Source organism: Macaca nemestrina, chromosome 3, assembly GCF_043159975.1.
Source record: "Macaca nemestrina isolate mMacNem1 chromosome 3, mMacNem.hap1, whole genome shotgun sequence".
Taxonomy (NCBI): domain Eukaryota; kingdom Metazoa; phylum Chordata; class Mammalia; order Primates; family Cercopithecidae; genus Macaca; species Macaca nemestrina.
Genome location: NC_092127.1, coordinates 46,495,776 through 46,518,349, shown reverse-complemented (window position 1 = coordinate 46,518,349; position 22,574 = coordinate 46,495,776). Strand labels below are relative to the sequence as shown.

Genomic DNA, 22,574 nt, shown 5'->3' with positions numbered 1-22,574 from the left:
CACCCATTAAAAATAGTGATGTAATCTCTAAAACAGGTTTAAATATTCTAAAGCTACTAGCCCAGCCTTGAAAATAGGCACTGGCACATATTGCATGAATATTAAAAAAAAAAAAAATCTGTATTAACTGAAAGGCACTTTGGCAATAGGCTAGCAATTAACTTCAATACTGTCCTTTTTCTTTTCGAGAGACTCTGTGTTGATCAAGGTACACTTGTGTTCTCATAGCTGAGTGAGGTGGGAAGCAATAGAAGGAGACAGGGATGGCTAATGGTTTGAAGTAAAAATATTCATGTCTGATGATACCAAGTTCTAAAATATAAAATTTCTTACCAGTAGACTGCTATACCCTTCATCTCATTTTGATGCCATATAGGCTACTTTATTTCCTTTATATGCTTCAGTCCAAGTTTTATAACCCATAATTATATGTGTTGTTATATAAAAAAATGAATGTAACTACTCATTTTGACAGGCTAATGAGGTGCAGGAGTTCTACCATCATACTTGTTTTGTAATAAACCGAATTGTGGACCTCCAAAATGTGCTGCTGTCTCATAATAAAACCATTGGCAGCAGTAGCTAAGAGATCAGAATTCTTAATTTTTCAATCAGTGAAATCAATTCACCTCTGCTATAAAGAAAACGCTCTGGGTTGTTTTTAAAGCAGAAAAGTAAGTAAGCACCCAAGACACACTCCAAAACCTGATGTTAGTTATCTAAATAACCTAGCAAAGCCTTGAAGCCATTTGAAAAATATAAATCTTGTGAAGGTTATAACAATCTTAGTGTCTACTCTACCATCAGCATTTACAGAATGCTTTTTTTTTTTTTTTGGTTTTTTTTTTTTTTTTGCTTCTCTTGGTTTTTGGCATTATTCCCAGCTAGTATGTTCTTACTCTAAGATGCTCTGTGCCACATTTTACTTCAGGTTAGAAGCATTGCCAGATAATTTACATTGCATTTTTCAAATGCATATTTCCTTCCAGAGTACCAACTTTGCACATTAGGTAGACACCTATTTCCTTGACCAAGAGACAATCCTTTTTCCTTTGAATCAGTCATGTTTGGAAACTGGTTTCTATAGTATAGCAGCAAAGAAAAACACTGGTGACAGTCCCTAGACTTTTTTTTTCTCCCCCTGAAACTTTCTCTCCTGATGATGCAAACAACAAATATGTGAAACAGTAGTCTGTGGATTTCAAATCAGAAGCCATTAAGCAAACTGCTGTTTGGCCACTGTGAGAAAAAGAATAAATTGGTTTCCAATGACAGTGACAACCAATGTAGAAAAAAAGAAATACTTGATTTTACCTTTGAACACCTGCTTTATAATTTGTCTTCTTTTCATAGCATAGAACAAACTCTCACCGCTTTCTACCATAACTGCCCAAACAACCAAAGTGGCCAAAACACCTCACCTACATGAAACTTGTCTATCTTGTGAGTCAATCTGTATGCAATAGAGCAAGGAGAAAATGCTTGGAAGGCCAAAAGTGTTATTTCTATAAGAATGTCCTTCACTCTCTTTCAGAATTTAAGTTCGACTGAGTTGAATGCTGACTCTGCTATTTACAAACTCTGTGACTTTGGGCAAGTTATTTAAACTCAGTGCTCTATTACATCACTCATGAGATGAGAAAAATAATAATTATTATATAGGGTTGTTATAAGAGTGAAATGAGTTAAAATATGTAAAACACCTAGAACTGAGCCATGCACATGGCGTTTGTTTCATTTCTAAGCTCATAAAACATAAAAGGCAAGAAAAAAGACAGAGAAGGGTTTCTGTAGGCAAATTGCACTGACACCAGCCACTAAAAGTTTTCACTAAAAGTTTCACGGAGGCAGGAGAGGTTTTGTTTAAAAATAGGCACAAGAACTGGAGACACTGAGTATAGGAACAAATGCCTGCTGAGTGTCCAAGGGCATCAGTTTATTACATCGCAATAGAGTAGTGAAAGTTTATAAAGAGGAACTTAAAGCATCATGTCCAAGGACATCACTTCAGCTCAGTAAAATAGTTAATGTTTATAAAGAGGATCCTGAATATCCAAGAAATTATTTTAAAAGTTAAATTATTATTTTCAATAATTTAACTGAAGAGGCAATACATTTTGAACAATTTCTGTTGAGAAGAGCCAAGTAAAAAGTGTTTGTGCCTTAATGAATACCTATTCAGCTATCAAAAAAAAACCCGTTATTCAAACTGATTCAATCTTTAAGTGCTGTTTTTATAAGAAGATAATGAAAGTAAAAATAACATATTAACATGGCAAATCATTTCACAAGAAGGTATGGCAAAGACTGCTAATTGTCCCTGAATTTTCACTCTCCAAGTCTTCTTTTGGGAAATAGAAATGCCCCGTGTATTTAGGGAGATGGCTACATGCTCATCTGGAAACCGCATGCCCTAGACTTCCTTGTAGCTCAATGTAGCCATGTGACAAAACCCTCATTACAGAAATGTGAATAAAAGTCTTTTGTGTAACATCTATGGTGCTTCCTTACAAGGGAATTGCTTTTCTTCCACTTCCTCTTCCTCTCCCCACAAGTCGTATGGAAAACAAGAAGCAGATAAGCTAACTTCAACCAAACAGATGAGGCAGCAACCAAAGAAATGACTGAAAAACAAAGACGGAGCACACAGCATCCCGGGTCAGCTTGTGGAGGGAGCAGAGTGCTCTGCCTCCCCTGGACCCATACCTCCCTCAAGGCCATTAACTTCTATCTCATTGGAGCCAGGTCTTTTTGTTGTAGCAGCCTATCATTATCTTAGCACATTCGGAGAAGATGAGGGAAATTAAATCCAAACTTATTTCAAGTGCAAGTATTGAGTAATTTACTGTGTTTGGCTCTACAAAGATGCAGAATTAATTAGAAGCAAATTCTGCCCTCAGAAGCTTTATAATCCAGAAAATAATGTGAGAAGTACCCAAATAATTATATTACCATCCATCCTACATTGCTTGTCATCTGAGAGTTATAGACAAGACACTATGGTATTATAGAAGGAAAAAATTCTATCAGTTTAGACCAGAAATTACTCACTCAGGAAAATAAACTTTCATGAAGACGGCCTTTGAGAAGGACCTGTAATCTATAGGATTTCAAAGGCAGAAATAAACAATGAAAAGAAAGGAGGGCAACACTTCAGGAAAGAAAGCAACATAAATAAAAGCACTACAGCAGAAAAATTGATACATCTTATTTTGTTCTGTTAGAATAGAAGGTATAGTGGGAGGGCTTTGGAACACATAAGCTGGAAGAGTAAGTTTAGATCACATTGCGAAGAGCACCAAGTTGTTATAATTATAAAATATTTATGAAGCCCTTTCTATATGCAAGCATGATGCTAGATACTTTATGTGTACTTTCTCATTTTATCATCGGAATAAACTCTAAGTTGTTACATATCGTCTCTAGTCTGAGGCATCAGTATCCAATTAAGCAGAAAATGTTGAAGAACCACAAGAAACTGAATGACACTCTCCAGCTGGGCTTCCAGAAGGCTAATCATGTAAGAGCATTAAGTACAGGATGCAAAAGGGAGTAATAACAATAAAGGTACTTTGTAATAGATAAGACACAAGGTAGGACTGAAACAGTGTGGCAATGTTCAAACTGAAGAAGAAGGGCTAGATTCAAGACATTAAGAACAACTTGGCAAGTAACTATGTTATGGTGTGAAGAGTCCTATGAAGAAGATGGAGGAAAACCCTAACATTTAGAACCTGAGCCCAGAAATTAACACAAGGAGTCAAGTGTTGTAATTAACAAAAAATAGGAAGTAAGGCAGATGCAGTGGTCGTATTAAGATATTTCTAGAGTCCATGCAGAGAACTTTTGCTTTTTTACTAAGTGGCTTTGAGAAAATAAACTTAATGTCTCAAGTCTGTTTTCTTCCCTGAAAAAATGTGAATAATAACATCCAACTTATAGACTTTACAGGGAAATTAAATAAGATAATATTTTTAAAAAAGAAAAGGAAAAGCACTATGGATAGCACATCTCAGATACTCATTAAACAGTAACTAATACTGTTGTTATTGATACAGCTATTGTGTTTTCTGGGCATTATGAAAAATTGGCAGTAAAAAGTTTAGGTTTGGAAGATATTAATTGAAGATGTGAGAGAGGAAGAAATCGTCAAAGAAAATTTTTTTTTTAAGTTTTGAGGAGAAAATCTTGGATTACTTCTTCCATTTTAAGACACAGTAGGAGAGCGGGGACTCCGTGAAGGAGAGAGAGGAGGAAATACTAGTAAAGTAAAAAGAAATGAGAGATGGGGAAAAGAAAGATCATAGAGGAGATGGTTAAGATGTCAAACGCTGCTTAGAATATACCAAAATTTGAGACCCGAGGAAAATGTTAGCGGCAGAGTCAAAAAGTGTGGTCTGTCAGAAGACGGAGACCTAAATGTGTTTATTGGCATACAGGAAAGAGCTAGTGGAGAGGAAGATTAAATTTACAAAGAAAAAGGAGAAAAATCAAAGAAATAAGATCTCAGAGAATGCAAAGGGGTCTAGATTAAGAGCATAAGTGGAAAGGTCAGCCTCTGCTAGGAGGAGACAGGCACTTCCTCACAGCAGGGCATGAGAGAAATGAGGAGGAGGTCAGAGCTGTGGATGAAAAACTGAAGGCCCTAAAGGCAATGCCACATGATGACAGAGCTCACTTAAGCTGGCTTTTTAGTAAAGTAATAGGTTAGGTCATCTACTAAGGGGAAGTGAAGTGGATCAAATTAAAGCCTTGAAAATATGTTCACAGTTTATTTTTTCTTCCACAGGTAAAGGGCATTTACCCAGTAAAGGACATTCTTCAAGTTTTCACCTTAATAATATTTTATCAAAGCCATTTTTCTCCTCAAAGCACTCATTTTCCTAGTATTTGGAGAAAGTTTTCAGAGAAAAGCATCTTAAGCAACTGAAATTAGTCCACTCCTTAAGGTCAACTCTATGAAAAAAAGTGATGGTGATGGGAGTGGTGAAGGGGGTTCCAAATTGCACAGCATCACTCTGAAGTATTCACCTTCCTACGGAATGATTATAATACAATTTTTATAGATCTCTTTTCTACAACCCCTGTATTGGGTTGAATGGTGTCCCTGCAAAATGCATTTCACCCTGCAGCCTTAGAATGTGTCCTTGTTTGGAAATTTGGTATTTGCAGATGTATGCAGTTAAAATGAAGCCATACCGCACTAGGGTGATCCCTGATCCAATAGGACTGGTAATGAAGAGAGAAAATTGGACACAGAAGAAAAACACAGGCAGAAACTGAAGTTACATTATCACAAACCAAGGGATGTCTGGGGCTTTCAGAAGCTGGAAGAGGCTGTATTAGTCTGTTTTCATGCTGCTTATAAAGACATACCCAAGACTGGAAAGAAAAAGAGGTTTAATTGGACTTACAGTTCCACATGGCTGGGGAGGCCTCAGAATCATGGCAGGAGGCAAAGGCACTTCTTACATGGTGGCAACAAGAGAAAATGAGGAACAAACAAAAGCAGAAATCCCTGATAAACCCATCAGATCTCATGATACTCATTTACTATCATGGGAAAGACCAGCCCCCATGATTCAATTGCCTCTCCCTAGGTCCCTCTCACAACACGTGGGAATTCTGGGAGCTACAATTCAAATTGAGATTTGCATGGAGACACAACCAAATCATATCATTCCACCCTTGGCCCCTCCAAATCTCATGTACTCACATTTCAAAACCAGTAATGTCTCCCCAACAGTCCCCCAAAGTCTTAACTCATTTCAGCATTAACCCAAAAGTCCACAGTCTGAAGTCTCATCTGAGACAAGGCAAGTGCCTTCTGCCTGAGGCTGCAAAATAAAAAGCAAGCTAGTTACTTCCTAGATACAATGGGAGTACAGGTCTTGGGTAAATACAGCCATTCCAAATGGGAGAAATAGGCCAAAACAAAGGGGTTACAGGGCCATGCAAATCCAAAATCCAGTGAGGTAGTCAAATTTTAAAGCTCCAGAATTATCTCCTTTGACTGCAGGTCTCACACCCAGGTCATGCTGTGTCCGTAATTGGTGGGTTCTTCGTCTCATTGACTTCAAGAATGAAGCCACTGACCCTCGCGGTGAGTGTTACAGTTCTTAAAGATGGTGTACCCAGAGTTTGTGCCTTCAGATGTTCAGATGTGTCCGGAGTTTCTTCCTCCTGGTGGGTGGTCTCTCTGTCAGAAGTGAAGCTACAGACCTTCGTGGTGAGTGTTACAGCTCTTAAAGGCAGCGCATCTGGAGTTGTTCGTTCTTTCTGGTGGGTTCGTGGTCTAGCTGGTTTCTGGAGTGAAGCTGCAGACCTTCACGGTGAGTGTTACAGCTCATATAGGCAGCCTGTACCCAAAGAGTGAGCAGCAGCAAGATTTATTGCAAAGAGGGAAAGAACATAGCTTCCACAGTGCAGAAGGAGACCCCAGAGGGTTGCCACTGGCTGACTGGGACAGCCTGCTTTTATTCCCTTATCTGACTCCACCCACATCCTGCTGATTGGTCTATTTTACAGAAAGCTGATTGGTCCATTTTGACAGAGTGCTGATTGGTATATTTACAATCCTTGAGCTAGACACAGAGTGCTAGAGAAGTTCTCCAAGTCCCCACTAGGTTAGCTAGACACAAAGTCAGCTAGATACAGAGTACCAATTGGTGTATTTACAAACCTTGAGCTGGACACAGAGTACTGATTGGTGTATTTACAAACCATGAGCTACACACAGAGTGCTGATTGGTGTATTTACAATCCTTGTGCTAGACACAGAGTCAGCATGCTACTCCTCCAAGTCTCCACTAGGTTAGCTAGATACAGAGTGCTGATTGGTGCACATACAATCCTCCAATCCTCCAACTAGATATAAAAGTTCTCCAAGTCCACATCTGGCTCAGGAGCCCAGCTGGCTTCACTTAGTGGATCCTGCACTGGGGCTGCAGGGGGAGCTGCCTGCCAGTCCCGAGCTGTGCCTGCACTCCTCAGCCCTTGGGTTGTCGATGGGATCAGACACCACAGAGCAGGGGGCAGCGCCTCTCAGGGAGGCTGGGGCCGTGCAGAAGCCCACCTCAGGCGGGGAGCTCAGTCATGGTGGGCTGCAGGTCCCCAGCTGTGCCCTGTGGGGAGGCAGCTAAACCCTGTGAGAATTTGAGTGCAGCCCCGCTGGGGGACCCCACACAACCTCCACAGCTGCTGGCCTGGGTGCTAAGCCCCTCACTGCCCTGGGCCAGTGGTGCCAGTCGGCCACACTGTGTGGGGCCCCCCAAGCCCATGCCCACAGGAACTCGCACTGGCCCGCAAGCACCATGCACAGCCCCGGTTCCCACCCACGCCTCTCCCTCCACACCTCTCTGCAAGCAGAGGGAGGCAGCTCCGGCCTCAGTTAGCCCAGAGAGGGGCTCCCACGGTGCTGTGGCAGGCTGAAGGGCTCCTCAAGCGCTGCCAGAGTGGAGGGAGAGGCCAAGGAGGTGCTGAGAGTGGGGCTGCTAGCATATTGTCACCTCTCAATGCTGATGCAAGAGATGTGTTCCCATGGTCTTGGGCAGCTCCACCCCTGTGGCTTTGCAGGGTACAGTCTCCTTCCCAGCTGCTTTCACAGGCTGGCATTGAGTGTCTGTGGCTTTTCCAGGCACATAGTGCAAGTTGTAGGTGGATCTACCATTATGGGGTCTGGAGGATAGTGGCCCTCTTCTCACAGCTCCACTAGGCAGTGCCCCAGTAGGGATTCTGTGTGAGGGCTCCAACCCCACATTTCCCTTCTGTACTTCCCTAGAAGGGGTTCTCCATGAGGGCCCTGTCCCTGCAGCAAACTTCTGATTGGGCATCCAGGAGTTTCCATAAAGCTAAATCTAGGTGGAGGATCTCAAACCTCAGTTCTTGACTTCTGTGAACCCACAGACTCAACACCATGTGGAAGCTGCCAAGGCTTGGGGCTTCCACCCTCTGAAGCCACAGCCCAAGCTGTACGTTGGCCCCTTTCAACCACAGCTGGAGTGGCTGGGACACAGGGCACCAAGCCCCTAGGCTGCACACAGCACAGGGACCCTGGGCCCAGCCCATGAAACCACTTTTTCCTCCTGGGCCTCTGGGCCTGTGATGGGAGGGGCTGCCATGAAGGTCTCTGACATGGCCTGGAGACATTTTCCCCATGGTCTTTGGGATTAACATTAGGCTCCTTGCTACTTAGGCAAATTTCTGCAGCCAGCTTGAATTTCTCCCCATCAAATGGGTATTTCTTTTCTATCCCATAGTCAAACTGCAAATTTTCCAAACTTTTATGCTCTGCTTCCCTTGTAAAGTTGAATGCCTTTAACAGTACCCAAGTCACTTCTTGAATGTTTTGCTTCTTAGGAACTTTTTCTGCCAGATATCCTAAATTATCCTTCTCAAGTTCAAAGTTCCACAAATTTCTAGGGCAGGGGCAAAAAGCTGCCAGTCCCTTTGCTAAAACATAACAAGAGTCACATTTGCTCCAGTTCCCAACAAGTTCCTCATCTCCATCTGAGACCACCTCTGCCTGGACCTTATTATGCATAATGCTATCAGCATTTTGGGCAAAGTCATTCAGCAAGTCTCTAGGAAGTTCCAAACTTTCACACATTTTCTCGTCTTCTTCTGAACCTTCCAAACTGTTCTAACCTCTACCTGTTATCCAGTTCCAAAGTCACTTCCATATTTTCAGGTATCTTTTCAGCAATGCCCCAAATTATTGGGACCATTTTACTAAAGAAGTCTGTTTTCACCCTGCTGATAAAGACATACCCGAGACTGTGAATAAAAAGAGGTTTAATTGGACTTACAGTCTGGACTGGGGAGGCCTCAGAATCAGAGACCAAGAACAATCTTTCCCTACAGGCTTCCAAGGGAGCATGGCCCTGCCAACACCTTGATTTTGGACTTCTGGCCTCCAGAACTGTGAGGGAAGAAACGTTCATGTTTTAAGTCACCCAGTTTGTGGTGCTTTGTTTCAGCAGCCCTAGGAAACTAATACACCCACCAAAAGGAACAAGGGATGTAAATCCTGTAATTATTGAATGCTTCCTATATTAGACATCTTAAGAATAAATAAAAAATCAGAAGTATCATTTTCTGCCAGAACTTAGCTTTGTTGAGCCTGCACCCCTCTTTGGAAATACCAGGAAAAATATTTCTTAAACTCTCATTGTAAACAGAGTATGGTTTATCTGAAAATCCTGGAAAACCAATGGGAGTGGACATGAGATAAAAGTATCTTTAAATTTAACTATGTGAAAAATTATCCAAGTACTGTTAGTCCCAAGGTTCTACAGTAGAGGTCAAATGAAAGTGAGAACTAATCACTTCAAATAACCAATTGGTAGAAAAAAGAAATAGCTCAAGGCCCTAATCCATGTCTCCTTAAAAAGAGAGACACCAATTAGAGCACTGAACCTGGAGCAATGTACAGTAATGAAAGCAAACAAGAGTGAAGTATCCGTCTGGAACTACTTGATAACACATCAAAAGGAATCACCAGCACACAGATGCCAGAGGGAGTGGAAAGGACAAAGCCCATTCCATGTGTGAAGCCTTCCCTACTGAATCTTACCACGTATTTGGGTAAAAAACAACCTGAGTCTCTCCACTTTAAGCCTATGAGATATCACATAAAAGAATAAATCAAAATTTAGAGATAAAGGTCTGAGATTGTGTTGCAATTACTCTGGAGAGGTGGTGAAAAGATACCACAAGGAGCCACAGAATAGCAAAAAAGAAACCTTAGGACTAAGCTTCTGCTTTCTCTTGAAACAATATAGTTGGAAGGGAGATAAAAGGAGAAAACTATTTTTTTTTTTTTAAATTTAGAAAGCTCCTGGGAAACTTGCTGTATTTATAAGTACAAAATGGAAAAAAATTATAATGGAGTCAAAAGGGCCATAGTAAGAAGAAGTTAGAGTGGATATTATTTGTAAAGAATAATAAAATTTAATTTGAAAATGGATCAGAATCATTACAGACTTCTACAAAAATTTGTAGATAAAACTGGCTTTTTAGAGTTTTTATAGAACAGAGAAGGCAATAAAAAGAATTCAACACTGTGGGAGGCCGAGGTGGGTGGATCACGAGGTCAGGAGATCGAGACCACCCTGGCTAACACGGTGAAACCCCATCTCTACTAAAAATGCAAAAAATTAGCCAGGCGTGGTGGCAGGCACCTGTAGTCCCAGGTATTCAGGAGGCTGAGGCAGGAGAAAGTCGTGAACCTGGGAGGCGGAGCTTGCAGTGAGCCAAGATCGCACCACTGCACTCCAGCCTGGGCTACAGAGCAAGACTCCATCTAAAAAAAAAAAAAAAAAATGATTCAAGCACGAGGCAACTGAGTATAGAGACTGGGCTATGAGTATAAAAACACCAGGACATAGGATTCAAAATGGATTAAGTAGAACAGCCCTGCAGTCAGATCTACATTCCTTCCATAAACTCTTCAACCAAAACCTCCAGTCTTTTGTTCTCCCACTCTCAAGAGGATATTCCATCAATCCTCGGCCTTAAATCCATTGATCCCAACAACTTTTTTATTGTTCCTGTAAATCAAAGAAAACGACAGAGACAAGTCTCAATCATTTTAGGTTAATTTGTCAAGATTAAGGACACACCCAGGAAAGACTATAGATCTACAGGAAAAATTGTGGTCCATTGTTTTTCTGAAGAGGGTCTGGGAACTACAATATTTAAAGGAAAAAGAGTGAGTATTGGGGAAAGAGGATGAAATTTTTTAAAAGATATGAGTAGATAAGAGGCAAGTTAAGCATTCTTTTGAGTCTTTGATTAGCTTTTCACTGATTACACAATGTACATGAGAGAAGGGGATAGAGAAATAGCCATTTATACCATCATCTAGCTCAGTGAATCTTCATTTTCACATAAGATAAAATAAACATAGGGTAGAGAAAGCAACCAGATATGCATTTGTCTCAGGTGAGCAGAAGGATCACTTTAGGTTTTATGCCTTGTCCCGTACCTATGAAGATAAGCTATCAATTTACATGGCCAGGGTGAAATTCAACAGAACTGTTTTAAGATAAAGATCATGGGGAATTTCTTTGCAGGCAAATCGTGAGGAAAGTATGTGGGGCCTTTTTTTTTTTTTTTTTTTTTTTTTTTTTAAATCTTTGTAGCTATCTTTTTAGGAACAAAATGGGAGGCAGGTTTGCATGACCCAGTTCCCAGCTTAACTTTTCCCTCTGGCTTTAGTGAGTTTTGGGTCCCTTTTATATCCTTCATCTCCATTATGTCCTCACTTCTCTGCCTACACAAATTACATTCCATAGATCACCATTATAATCACTCTCTTTCACATGCCCCCAGTGGCCTATCCCCCTCTCCTTCCAATGTATTTACCTGGCTAAATACTATTGTTCCCTAAGCTCAAATCATCACCCACTTCACCCTTGCACCTAAACAACTGAATGGAGCTGAAGAAAAACACACAACCATGCACAACTCTCTCCCTTTGATTTCATAATCTCTATACTCAAGAGGGCTCTCACTCAGCAATCATGCTGCTTTCCTGGCTCATTCACTCTCCCAGTTGCATAGAAAATTATTTCATGTCTTTTCTGTCCTCAAATCTCCAATACTATCTCCCCTCAACTGATGATCTTGTTTTCTATTTCTCTGAAAACACAGTGATATCAAAAGAGAAATCTTCACAGTCCTATTGCCATATCTATCTTTATATCTGACTTTCTTCTTGTTACTAGAAATCACAACTTGCTCTTATCTAAGTTTAACCCCTTCTATTGTGCTCTACATCTGATCCCCTCTTACACCTAGTCAAAGGCATCACCCCAATATCTATCCTTCTTCCTCCTTTTCATTATAATTTCTACTCTTCCTAGATTATCATTAGCATGCAAACATAACAGCTTAAAAATGTTGCCTTATTTTCATATTCTTCTTTAGTTATTGCCTCATATCTCTATTTTACTTTATAGGTAAACTTAATATTCTGTCCTGAACGTTATTCTTATCTTAACCTACTTCATACAGGCTTTTGTCTTTACTTAAATGAAACTATGTTTATCAGGTCACCAGTTGTCACACTATTGTATGTGCAATGATAAATTCTTAGTTTTCATCTCATTTGACTATCATCAGCATTTGATACAATTGATCACTCCCCCTTGGAAACATTTTCTTTACAAGGCTTCCAGAATATCCCTTCTTCTTGTTTCTCCTCCCACTTCACTGTGGGTCTCTTCTGGTATCTTTTTCCTTTTATTCATTCCAGCCTATAAATATTATAATGACTCAGGGCTTAGTCGTCAGATGCCTTCCCTCTTTTATCTACAGTCTTACAAAAGTGATGAAATCGAGTCTCATAGCTTTAAAAAATCATCTATACATGGATAACTACCAAATATATCTTCTTTTCCCAGATCTTTTCTCTGAACTCCAACCCTACATGTCCAACAACCATATGTCATAATTCTTTATTGCATATGTTATGGGATTAACAGTAAGTAAACATGGTATATTTACATTTTAATGGGATGCTCATTATTTTTAAAATAACATAATTAAAATAGATTTCTTAATTCCCCCATCTCTACCCCAAGATTTCTACAGTCTTCTCCATTCATTCTTCCTAGTTGCTCCCACCAAGAACCTTGGAATCATCCTTGATGCTTCTCTTTCTCTCAGGCCATTCATACAATTTTTTACCAAACCCTTTTTTTCAAGCCACCATTATGTCTCTCCAAAATTATTATAAAAGCCTACCAACCAATCTCCTTGCTTCTACCATTGGCCTTCTACATCATATGTTTCACACATAAGCCAGGATGGTGCCTTCAAATGTAAGTCAGATCAGATCACAGTCAGAACAGGAAGTTTGAGGGTTGTGAGCTAATAAGTTAGTCTGCTGCAGTTTCATAATAATGGGAGAAGACACAAAACTACTGGGTCAGAGAAAAAGATAATTTATTGCTCACATTAATAATAGTCAGTCTAACGTTGTTATACCGGTTCACTAAATCCCATTTCTCACAGAATGATGTAGGGCCAGGTATTGACAGCACATGGAGTGAGGTCTGTTATAAGATAGGGGCACAAATGTTAGGAAGTCCTGGTGTTATATGAGTAGCTGCTGACAAAACTGCCTTTCCTCCTTTCCAGATGGAGATATCTCTTTCTTTATTACCCACAATATAAACAAATCTGCTCCAGAAAAACAAAAAACAAAAAACAAAAAACAAAAACCTCCATCTTCCTAGGTTATTTGCTGTGTAAACACAGTTAAACAGACAGTTCAAAGCAAATTGTCTATTAATGTCTTTGAAGATGTACAGAAATATGAAAGACTCCTGGAAAATTTTGTCCCAACAATTACTTTTCTCCTTAAAGTCCTCTAATGGTTTTCCACTTCATTGATAGTAAAAGCCAAATTCACTGTAAAGGCTTGCAAGGTCCTATGTGGTGTTATCCTCTGCTCTCTATTAGAGCTCATCTCCTACCACTGTCACTCTCAGCCACTCAGCTGCAGCCATGCTATCATCATTACTCTTTCTTAAAATGCCATGTATGCTCCTACCTTGACTAACCATTGGAATATCTCCCAGCTATCTATTATGCTCATTTTCTTTAGTTGCTTCTCTGTCTAATGTTAACTTACCCAAGAGTCTTCCTAGATCATCACATATAAAATAAGTTATAAAATAATTACCCAGCACTCCCTATCTCCCTTTACCCTGCTTTAAATTCCTTCATTGTTTATGACCACTTGACACATTATCTATTTGCATGTTTATTGTCAAAATCACCTCATTAATATGAAAGCTCAGTTAAGGCACTTGAAATAGTGTCTGGTACATAGCACCTAAGAGGAAGGAAGGAAGGGAGAAAGGACAGAAGGAGAGAGAGAGGGAATTCAAAAGTTAGAAGGAGGGCAGAGTGAAAGGAGGAAAAAAACATCAAAAATTATTCTAAGGTGGCAAGTCTGAGGAAATTTAAGGAGAGTAGCACCATGGCAAATTTGGCTATTATTCATTTTTTAAGAAAAAAATCACTAATAAGCAAAAGTTTTAGTAAGTTAAATGTAACTTGATAAAAGGTTATTCAAGTGCTCTGTTTTAAACCAGTATTTCTCAAATAGGAGTCCATAGACCTCAGAGGATAAAGGAGCATATTCCTACGAGTCTAATGATTTTCTAAGAGATTTTTAAACTTTTTGATTTTGATTTTGATAAAAATAAAATGTGTGTACTTAGCAATGTGAGATTATACAAATAGTAATTTACGTCAACACTGGGGGTCCACAAGTATTTTTACCATAAAAAGTATCCAGTATTTCTCAAATATGAGGGACATGGGTGCTTTAGTTCTTTACAGCTCCAAAGTATACATTCTATTGTATCTTCCACTGTAGCTCTCCCATTTTTTCCTATTCAGGGATGTGTCCATAAATTAAGGGGAATTAGATGACTCTTTACTTAATATGTTCTAATATTCAACCTCTAATGTAACTCGGGCCCTGAAAACCATAAATATTAAAACTCCCATAATCATAAAACTTTTCAAGATCTGAAGTGTTACCTTCACTATCAAAAGAGCAATTAAAATGTATTCAGAAGAGTTCAATTAGCTCATCGTATAAGCAGTGGTTTTCCCCACTCAGAGGCCGGTATAATCTTTAGCCTTGGCAGGATAAATTGTTAATTTGTGTCAGGAGATAACAAGGGTCTACTCCAGAGCAGCATTCAGGAGATCTGTTTAATTGCTAATCAACTTTTATATTCGTCTTTTTGGGCTGCATAACAAAACACCATAAACTGAGTGGGTTAAACAACAGAAATGTACTTTCTCACAGTTCTGGAGGCTGGAAGTCTGAGATCAGGGTGCCAGCAGAGCAGATTCTCGTGAAGGCTGTCTTATTGGCTTACAGACAGTGCTTTCTTTCTGTGGCATCACGTAGTGAACAGAAAGACAGGGTAAACTCTCTGGTGTCTCTTCTTGTGAGAGCACTAATCCCATCATGAAAACCCCACCCTCATGAACTCATCTCAACCTAATTACCTCCCAAAGGCCCAGTCTCCAAATATCATCACACTAAGGGTTAAGGCTCCAACATATGCATTTTGAGGGAACACAATTTGGTCCAGAGCAATACTTAATATGACACAACTGTTTTGTATTTCAGAGCATTCAAAACTCCCATTCCCTAGGAGCTGTTCATAACCAGGAAGTCATCCTGGCACTCAGCAACTCCACGCAGGGCTCCCAGCTTCCTCCCTCTTCAGCCTTGGCATCTACTTCACCTCTTAATTGACTCTCAGTGTTTTCTCTCTGAAGATGGGCAGAAGTGTGGTCTTGGGTGGCTACGAGAGAAGTAGATCTCTGCAAGACAGGTAGAGCTCCACCACAACTTTTTAACATATACTAACACGAACTTGATATTTTAAAGTGCAGAAATCAAAGTGTAGAATCAAAATGTAGAACCTATATAGGTTAGTTGCATGCATTTAAACATGTATATATGTGTGTGTATATATGGATATAATATCTATATGGTATCATTAAATAATATAATGATTAATTATATGGTATTAAATAATATGATTTATATTATTAATTATATATATCATTATGTATAATCATTATATATATTATATTCATTCCATCCATCATTATATATATGTCATTATATATATAATGATATATATATCATTAATTAAATAATCCTTATATTATGTAATGATACCATGTAGATATTATATCCTGCCTCTGGAAAAGGGAACTAGATGATCAAGGGACAGAATAATATTTGCTGTTTAAAATAAGCCCTTTTGGACTTTTGGAATGGTGAATCCAGTGCACGGATTTCCTTTTTAATAAACATATAAACAGACTTAGAACCTATCTTCTTTATTGAGTGAACTTCTTAGTAATGTTGATGCAATGCAGGTAGGCACCCCATGCCTTGGGGGAATGGTAGAGCATGGCATTTGTGTGATCAGATGACAGCCACTGCTACTAATACCTTTTAGTATAGAGAGCTGTTCTCTACGGAGGATGCAAGCACACAATTGCATAGGAGTAAGGTTGAAGAGCCCCAGGGAGCATAGACATTGAGATATTGATTCTTCTTTGAGATTGTTGTTATTAGAAACTTTCTTGTTGATCAATATGGTATCACTAGTAAGAACGACTTAAAATAGTCCCCAAGGATGACATTACCATTATGGGAAAGGCATCTGGACTGGACTAGCTCAGAGCCAGGACCAGTAATTCATGGTAGAAGGGCTAATTGCAGCATAGCAGCATCTGTGAATGGACTTCCTTGCTGAGCCTGCTCCCTGATAGGTGCCCATATTTGGAGTATAATAGCTGAGCATGTGAGTATGAACTAAAGCTGAACTTGGCAGCCCAAGTCTGAAGCACCTTTGCAAAGTGTCACAATGAGGGAGTGAGATCATCTTCTCTAGAAGTACCTCTACAGTCTCTCAAATTCTGCCCCATCCTTTATGTTAAAATCATTATAAGTAGTGGGAACCCAGCTGGGCTTAACAGTGTAGGGAGAAACCTATAAAACATCCCCTCCCTACACTGGAAAACTACTAGATCTTCAGTGGTGGCATTGCAACAGTGAATTTAATGCCAGAGAAAACTGTAAGACTTTCCATTTTTAGCAGCAACATGTGAAAGCAACAGAAACAAAATCAGCAAAATACAATGATGTCCTCTTTCCCGTGACAGTTTAGAACTGTGGCTATCCTTTTGACTGAGTGAGCCCCTGAAGGATTATGAGTAATTTTTAATTTGCTGGAAAAGAAGAAAATTTTTTAATCAGATACTAGACTTTCTAGTAATTTGTGCATATGAATAACCAAGCCAGTGTCAACTTGAAAAAGAAAAATAGATATGAACTCCTTTACACTCCAAGCTGGTGAAGTGGACTATAGCAGTACCCTAGGAAAGAACTGCATCCATGAGCAGCCTCTGCACTGCCCAGGAAAAGCCAAACGATCCTCACAAACCACTGGTTCAGAACAGAGCTGGGCCTCTTGGAGCCTGAAACTAGAAGGTGGTTTACTTCCCATTTAAGAAATTAATGAATTAATTCAAAACTTTTTCAAAAGAAAAGTAGAGCCTAAATTTATAGAATTAAAGGTTCTTTGCATCTCTCTTCTTGTTCTTGAAACCACTTAACATGCCTAACCCCTTAATGTATGCATTACAGTATATTATGATTAAATCATAGTTTAATTATGCTCCACAAACATCCTTGTTGTACTAACAGCCCCTAATGAAACTATGAGTTGAATATATTAAATTTAAAACCCGTTAGGCTGAGAATGAAACAAAAAATCATTGGTTATTATGTTAATATGGTGATCTTTTAGTCATGAGCTCACTGTTGGACCAGCCTTCATTACAAAAGGAGGATTAGGGCTTGATTTAATGGCTTCCTCTTTCCATGCCCCAAGGTTACTGTAGCAAACTCTACCGGATTATTGGGCAGAGATAATGGGGGGAAGAATCAAGAAAGTTCACACAGTAGGAAGAGCTCCAAAATGTGTTTTTGAATCTTGGATTTAAAATTATAACAGTTTCAGCTACTTAAGGAAGGTGAAGATCTCAGCCAAATTGCTTGGCAACAGCTTGGCTGTATGATAACTCAGTGGGCTTATTTTGTGACTTTATTTGCTCTCTCAGGAAAATACTGAGACTGCAGCCAGGTATAGATACCACAATTCAATTCTCAACTAAAATTTGAATTGTTAACTTTTTAAAGCAAATTATAAAGGGTAATACAAATTATATCATTTTGGTTTTGTCTGATCCTGTTGCATACTGAATAATATCTTAACCAGCCAATAAACCACATGTGAAAAGAAAGAATTTTAAGTATATGTATTCCATTATATGTTACGTTTCTTAATCCTTATTGATTTACTTTGCTGAGTAGAACATTTTACTGTACACAGAAGCAAGCTTGGAAGCTTTCTGCAAATTGAATACTATGTTTCTCTTATTAGCTGCCCCTGGAGTTTTCAGTTATAAAGATTTTTATTTTGACCACCCTATTAATTGGTGAGAACCTATATGAGTTTATAAATATATTTCCCTGTGCCCAATGTTGCACACTAACAGAAAACTTTAAGAGATTAGTGGGTACATCACTTCTTCTCCATAATGAGTAAATATTAGGCTTGGTATTCCTGTCACCATGGCATGAGGTGGGTACTTTGCAACCTTATCATACTTGCTCTCCACCATAAGAGCCTTTTACTTTTGATATTTAATAACTTTCACAGCTATTCAGGTGTCACAAGTACTACGGAAATGTCATATTCTGAGGTAGAAAGCTCTACCTCAATCAATGACCCAACTGATTTGTATTTAACAACCGTATAGAATACAAACGTCATTTCCAGCACTGTTAATAATGAATGACAATAGTAAAGTCAAGAGGAGATCAATGATAAATTAATTCAAATGAATAAAATCGCAATAACTGAGAAAAGATAAGAGACAAAAAGATAAAATCACAATGACTGAGAAACTAAAAAGGCGAACTAAGCAAAAGCAAGATGAAAAAAACCCTAAAGCAAGAATGATAATCTTATAATGAAAATTGTTAAAAGTTGATCTAACAGAAAGTAGCAAACTTACCAAAATAATTCCAAACAAAAACCAAGAAGAATAATATTTATGTAAAATAAAGAAATGTTTTGACCAGGCATGTTGGCTGACCTGGTGTGGTGACTCACGCCTGTAATCCCTGCACTTTGGGAAGCTGAGGTGGGTGAATCACTTGAGGTCAGGAGTTTGAGACCAGCCTAGCCAACACAGTGAAACGCTGTCTCTACTAAAAGTACAAAAATTAGCCAGTCGTTGTGGCATATGCCTGTAATCCCAGCTACTCCAGAGGCTGAGACACAAGAATCACTTGAACTCGGAAGGCGGAGGTTGCAGTGAGCTGCAATTGTGCCACTGCACTCCAGCCTGGGCAACAGAGTAAAACTGCATTAAAAAACAAACAAACAAACAAACAAAAAAACACAAAACTTTAATATACACAAAGAAAGGAAATTTTAAATTTTATTTAAAGCAAAATACAGAACATTTTTAAAATTACCTTATAAATATGCTAAGATATATTTAAATTAAAATCACAGTAGGTTATCCTTTATAACAGACTCATCATTAGCCTCTACTCACTATTACTACTGCCTGTGTTATGGGTCTCTACTCTAGCTTTTTTCCCTTATGGAGTAAATGCTGACTGTGCTAAATTAAGTTCACCAATTCTTAAATGTCATACACCTGCACCCTCATGACTCATTTGCTCCCTAGATTATTAACATTTCAAAAACGAAATAGATTATACAAAAACAATATGATTCTACATATTATTCATAGAGGTGAAAAATGTTATGAGGATATGAATTATTAGTAAGTTATCTTAAAAAAAAAACCCTGTCATTAATCCCTAGAGACCATCTAAGCTAAATTAACTTCCTTATTTTAAAAGGTGGAATAGGTTTATAAAGATAAGAACATAATTTTTTGAATACATTAGTTTCCCAAGGATAAATAGAATACCTACCAATCCTCTTCTTTCTATCTCTTTTCCTTCTACTTAGTAATACTTTTAATTTGGTAATTTTATTACTTCTCAGGCAATGTGTGTGTGTAGTGGGGGGCTAATAATATAACACAAAATATTCTTTAGTAATCCCTGACTTGAAGAAGGAGGTGCATAGTGCATAACTATGTGGTCTTGGGTTAGATCCTGAGGCAATCCAAAGAGTTGTACACGGAGAATCTTCTGTCTCTGCAATGCTGATGTCTTTTAAAAATTTACTAAGTTTTTGGAAGTCACAGAGAGGAGTGCATGTTCAAAAAGTACTACTGTTTTGTTTTGTTAGTTTTTTTATTTCAATGACAGTTATATTATGGATGCTGTTTTGGAAATTCTGCAATATCAATATTTTGTTAAATTGTGGTATAATCACATTCATACACATAAACACATAGATATGCTGAATATTAATTTGCCAATGGTTTTGTTATTTCAAGACTTTCAGCAGTGAAGATCACAGAATTAAGAGTAGAACCAAATTCAGACAACCAAATGTATGGCTTGGATAAAAGTTAGAGGTCAGGTACTGAAGAAGGCTAGAAACTGATAACAAAGTTGGAATTAGAGGCCAAAAGCTATGTATTTAATCAGGGATTATAGATAATGCAGTTGCCAAAGATTAAGACAAGTCAGCACATTGAGACCAGGAGCTGTGAGAATTTGAGAGACAAAGACGAGGAGTAGTGAACTAGAACAAGAGCAGGAAATACAGCTTGGCCACTTCCTTCTAGAATAAAAACCAGTTCCATAATATGATAGCCTAGGACCTAAAACCAAAGGCTACATGTGTTAATCTGGTTAGATGTGACATTCAAAGCCAGGGTAAATATGCCCTCTCAGTTCCTGGGAATCCTTCCATAAATCCTGTAAGAGGTTATGCCTGAAAACGTTTGTGACAGAAGTATTTTAAAGTTTGAGGTAGAAAATAGTTATGCCTTAAACTGTTAGAAACGTTTGTATTTTCCACAATCTTTGAATCCATTTTTGCCATTGTAGGAATATTTGTTTAACGACAATTCTAAGTGACAATTTCTACACATTACTTACTTCTGGGGAGGCCTAAGAAGCAGTCCCACTACTCCGAGTGACATGCAAAATTGACCACTATGAATTTTCATGAACACTCAGATAATTTTCAAACCAAACAAGTCTTTCCCACAGGCAACTAAACACCTTAGGAAAAGTCAATGACAGTTCTACATGGTTTTGAGCTTGAATTTCAAATCTATTCATTTTTTTTTTTTTGTTCCAATAAATAAGAACTAGTCTCCCTAAAGCACAGAAGGCTTAAAACAAAATTCAGGAGAAATATTAGAACATGTAGGTTACAATGATGCTAACTAACTGAAACTGACACATATTTTCTGATCTGCCAAGAAAAAGAAAAAGAAGAAAGAGAAAAATGTTAAAAGCAATAGAAACTTGTAAAAACAATTATTAATCAATCGTCTACCCCCAATTATGCTTTGCGAAGGTTTAATCATTGACAAGACCTCTGAAATAGCAATTCAGTTTTATGGGAAAGAATTGAAAAGGTCATAACACATCACTTAGGTACTTAATAATGCAGATTGTTTCATTACATTCGTCTTTACCTCTCTACATCCATTCATTAAGGAAGCAACAACTGCTAGTGCTGAATACTAAGTAGAGGATAGGTAGTGGTGCATAGAGGACTTGACGGCAAGTTCAGCCTTCAGTAAGAGCAGAGTGAAGCAGGCACTCTAGAGATTGTACTGGTAATGAACTATCTCTAACATATTATTCAAATTTCAAAATATCCAAAAATAAATTTATTTCTTCACACTTTAAGAACCAAAAACTGAGAGAAAAAAAAATTCTCACTCTGTATAATAAAGCTGTCCTAAATGAATATCTGCTATATACCAGAAATTTGTTAGAGGTTGTGCTCACAAAGTTGGTTAAAAACTTAACAGTTTGTAAGGGAATTCTAGCAATAAAGATATAGATAATATATAAACTGAAAGAGAAGTAAACTATTGCATTACTTGACAAATACCAGGACCAGAAAAATAACTTCTTGTTCAAGTTTGATAAATCATACAGAAATGGGGAAAACTGGACCTTTAAAACTAAAAAAAAACTCTCTGTGATATGTGAGAAATAACATAGCTATTGCCCTGAAAATATAGAGAGATATCTATCTCTAAATAATATTTATCCAAGAAGTAAAATAAAAGCTTATTTTCTCTTTGGTTTTATTATATCAATGAAATATAAATAATCAAGGACTCAGTGAAGTAAAAGATAAAACATAAGATGAAAATTGATCTGGCATAAAAAAGTAAAAATACAGAGAAATCCCAAAGCAGCACAATAAAATATAGAATAATTAAAATCTGCATTGGAACATGTAAAGGATAGAAATAAGACTACAAATAATGTAATCATTAACAACCTAGAGCAGTACTCTAAGAAAATCATAAATACAGTGAAAGAGAAAATTCAACATGTGAATAATCACACTGAGAAAGAAATAAGAATAGAGAAGCAATCTTCAAAGAGATATTAGAAAGAAAAAATATAATGTCCTAAGGGAAAAAATTAAAGCATAGACATTGATATATCAAAAAGGGTTACCAAATTCTAGACAAAATTAATATAAAGTAGGCTAAATTAAATATAAACTGTATAAATTTTTAAAAGTCTGACATAAGATTTTGTAAAAATTCAGGAAGACAACAAAAATAGTTTTGGAGGAGCAAAAAAAGTCAGGCCTGTCTTATTCAACCCAGAATACCAGAATTGTATTCAGAATTGGGGAGATAAAAGATGTGGTACTTATTTTATACCCAGACAAGATAACATGGCCAAATGGCTCAGGAAATAAAACTCCCCAAGTATATCTATCTGAAAACTTAAACAAAATTTGTTATCAGAATATTGAAAGCAAAACCAAAAGTACCAGTGAGAAACTAGAAGTATAAAAGGACTATGT

The 22,574-nt window shown here is 38.0% G+C and overlaps 1 protein-coding gene across 8 annotated transcripts in view; it reads right to left on the bottom strand.

Moving 5' to 3' along the window:
* Window positions 1–22,574, bottom strand: part of LOC105493297 (uncharacterized) — a 253,196-nt gene that overhangs the window by 43,573 nt on the left and 187,049 nt on the right. The window contains exon 3 of one of the 8 annotated variants that reach the window (XM_071092983.1): window positions 1,139–10,303. The exons of the other annotated variants lie outside the window; for them this stretch is intronic. Within the exon in view, the coding sequence (XP_070949084.1) occupies window positions 7,871–8,608 (738 nt within the window). The 5' untranslated portion in view covers window positions 8,609–10,303 and the 3' untranslated portion in view covers window positions 1,139–7,870. Of the gene's footprint in view, window positions 1–1,138; window positions 10,304–22,574 lie in introns of those variants that run through there. 8 annotated transcript variants of the gene reach the window in all.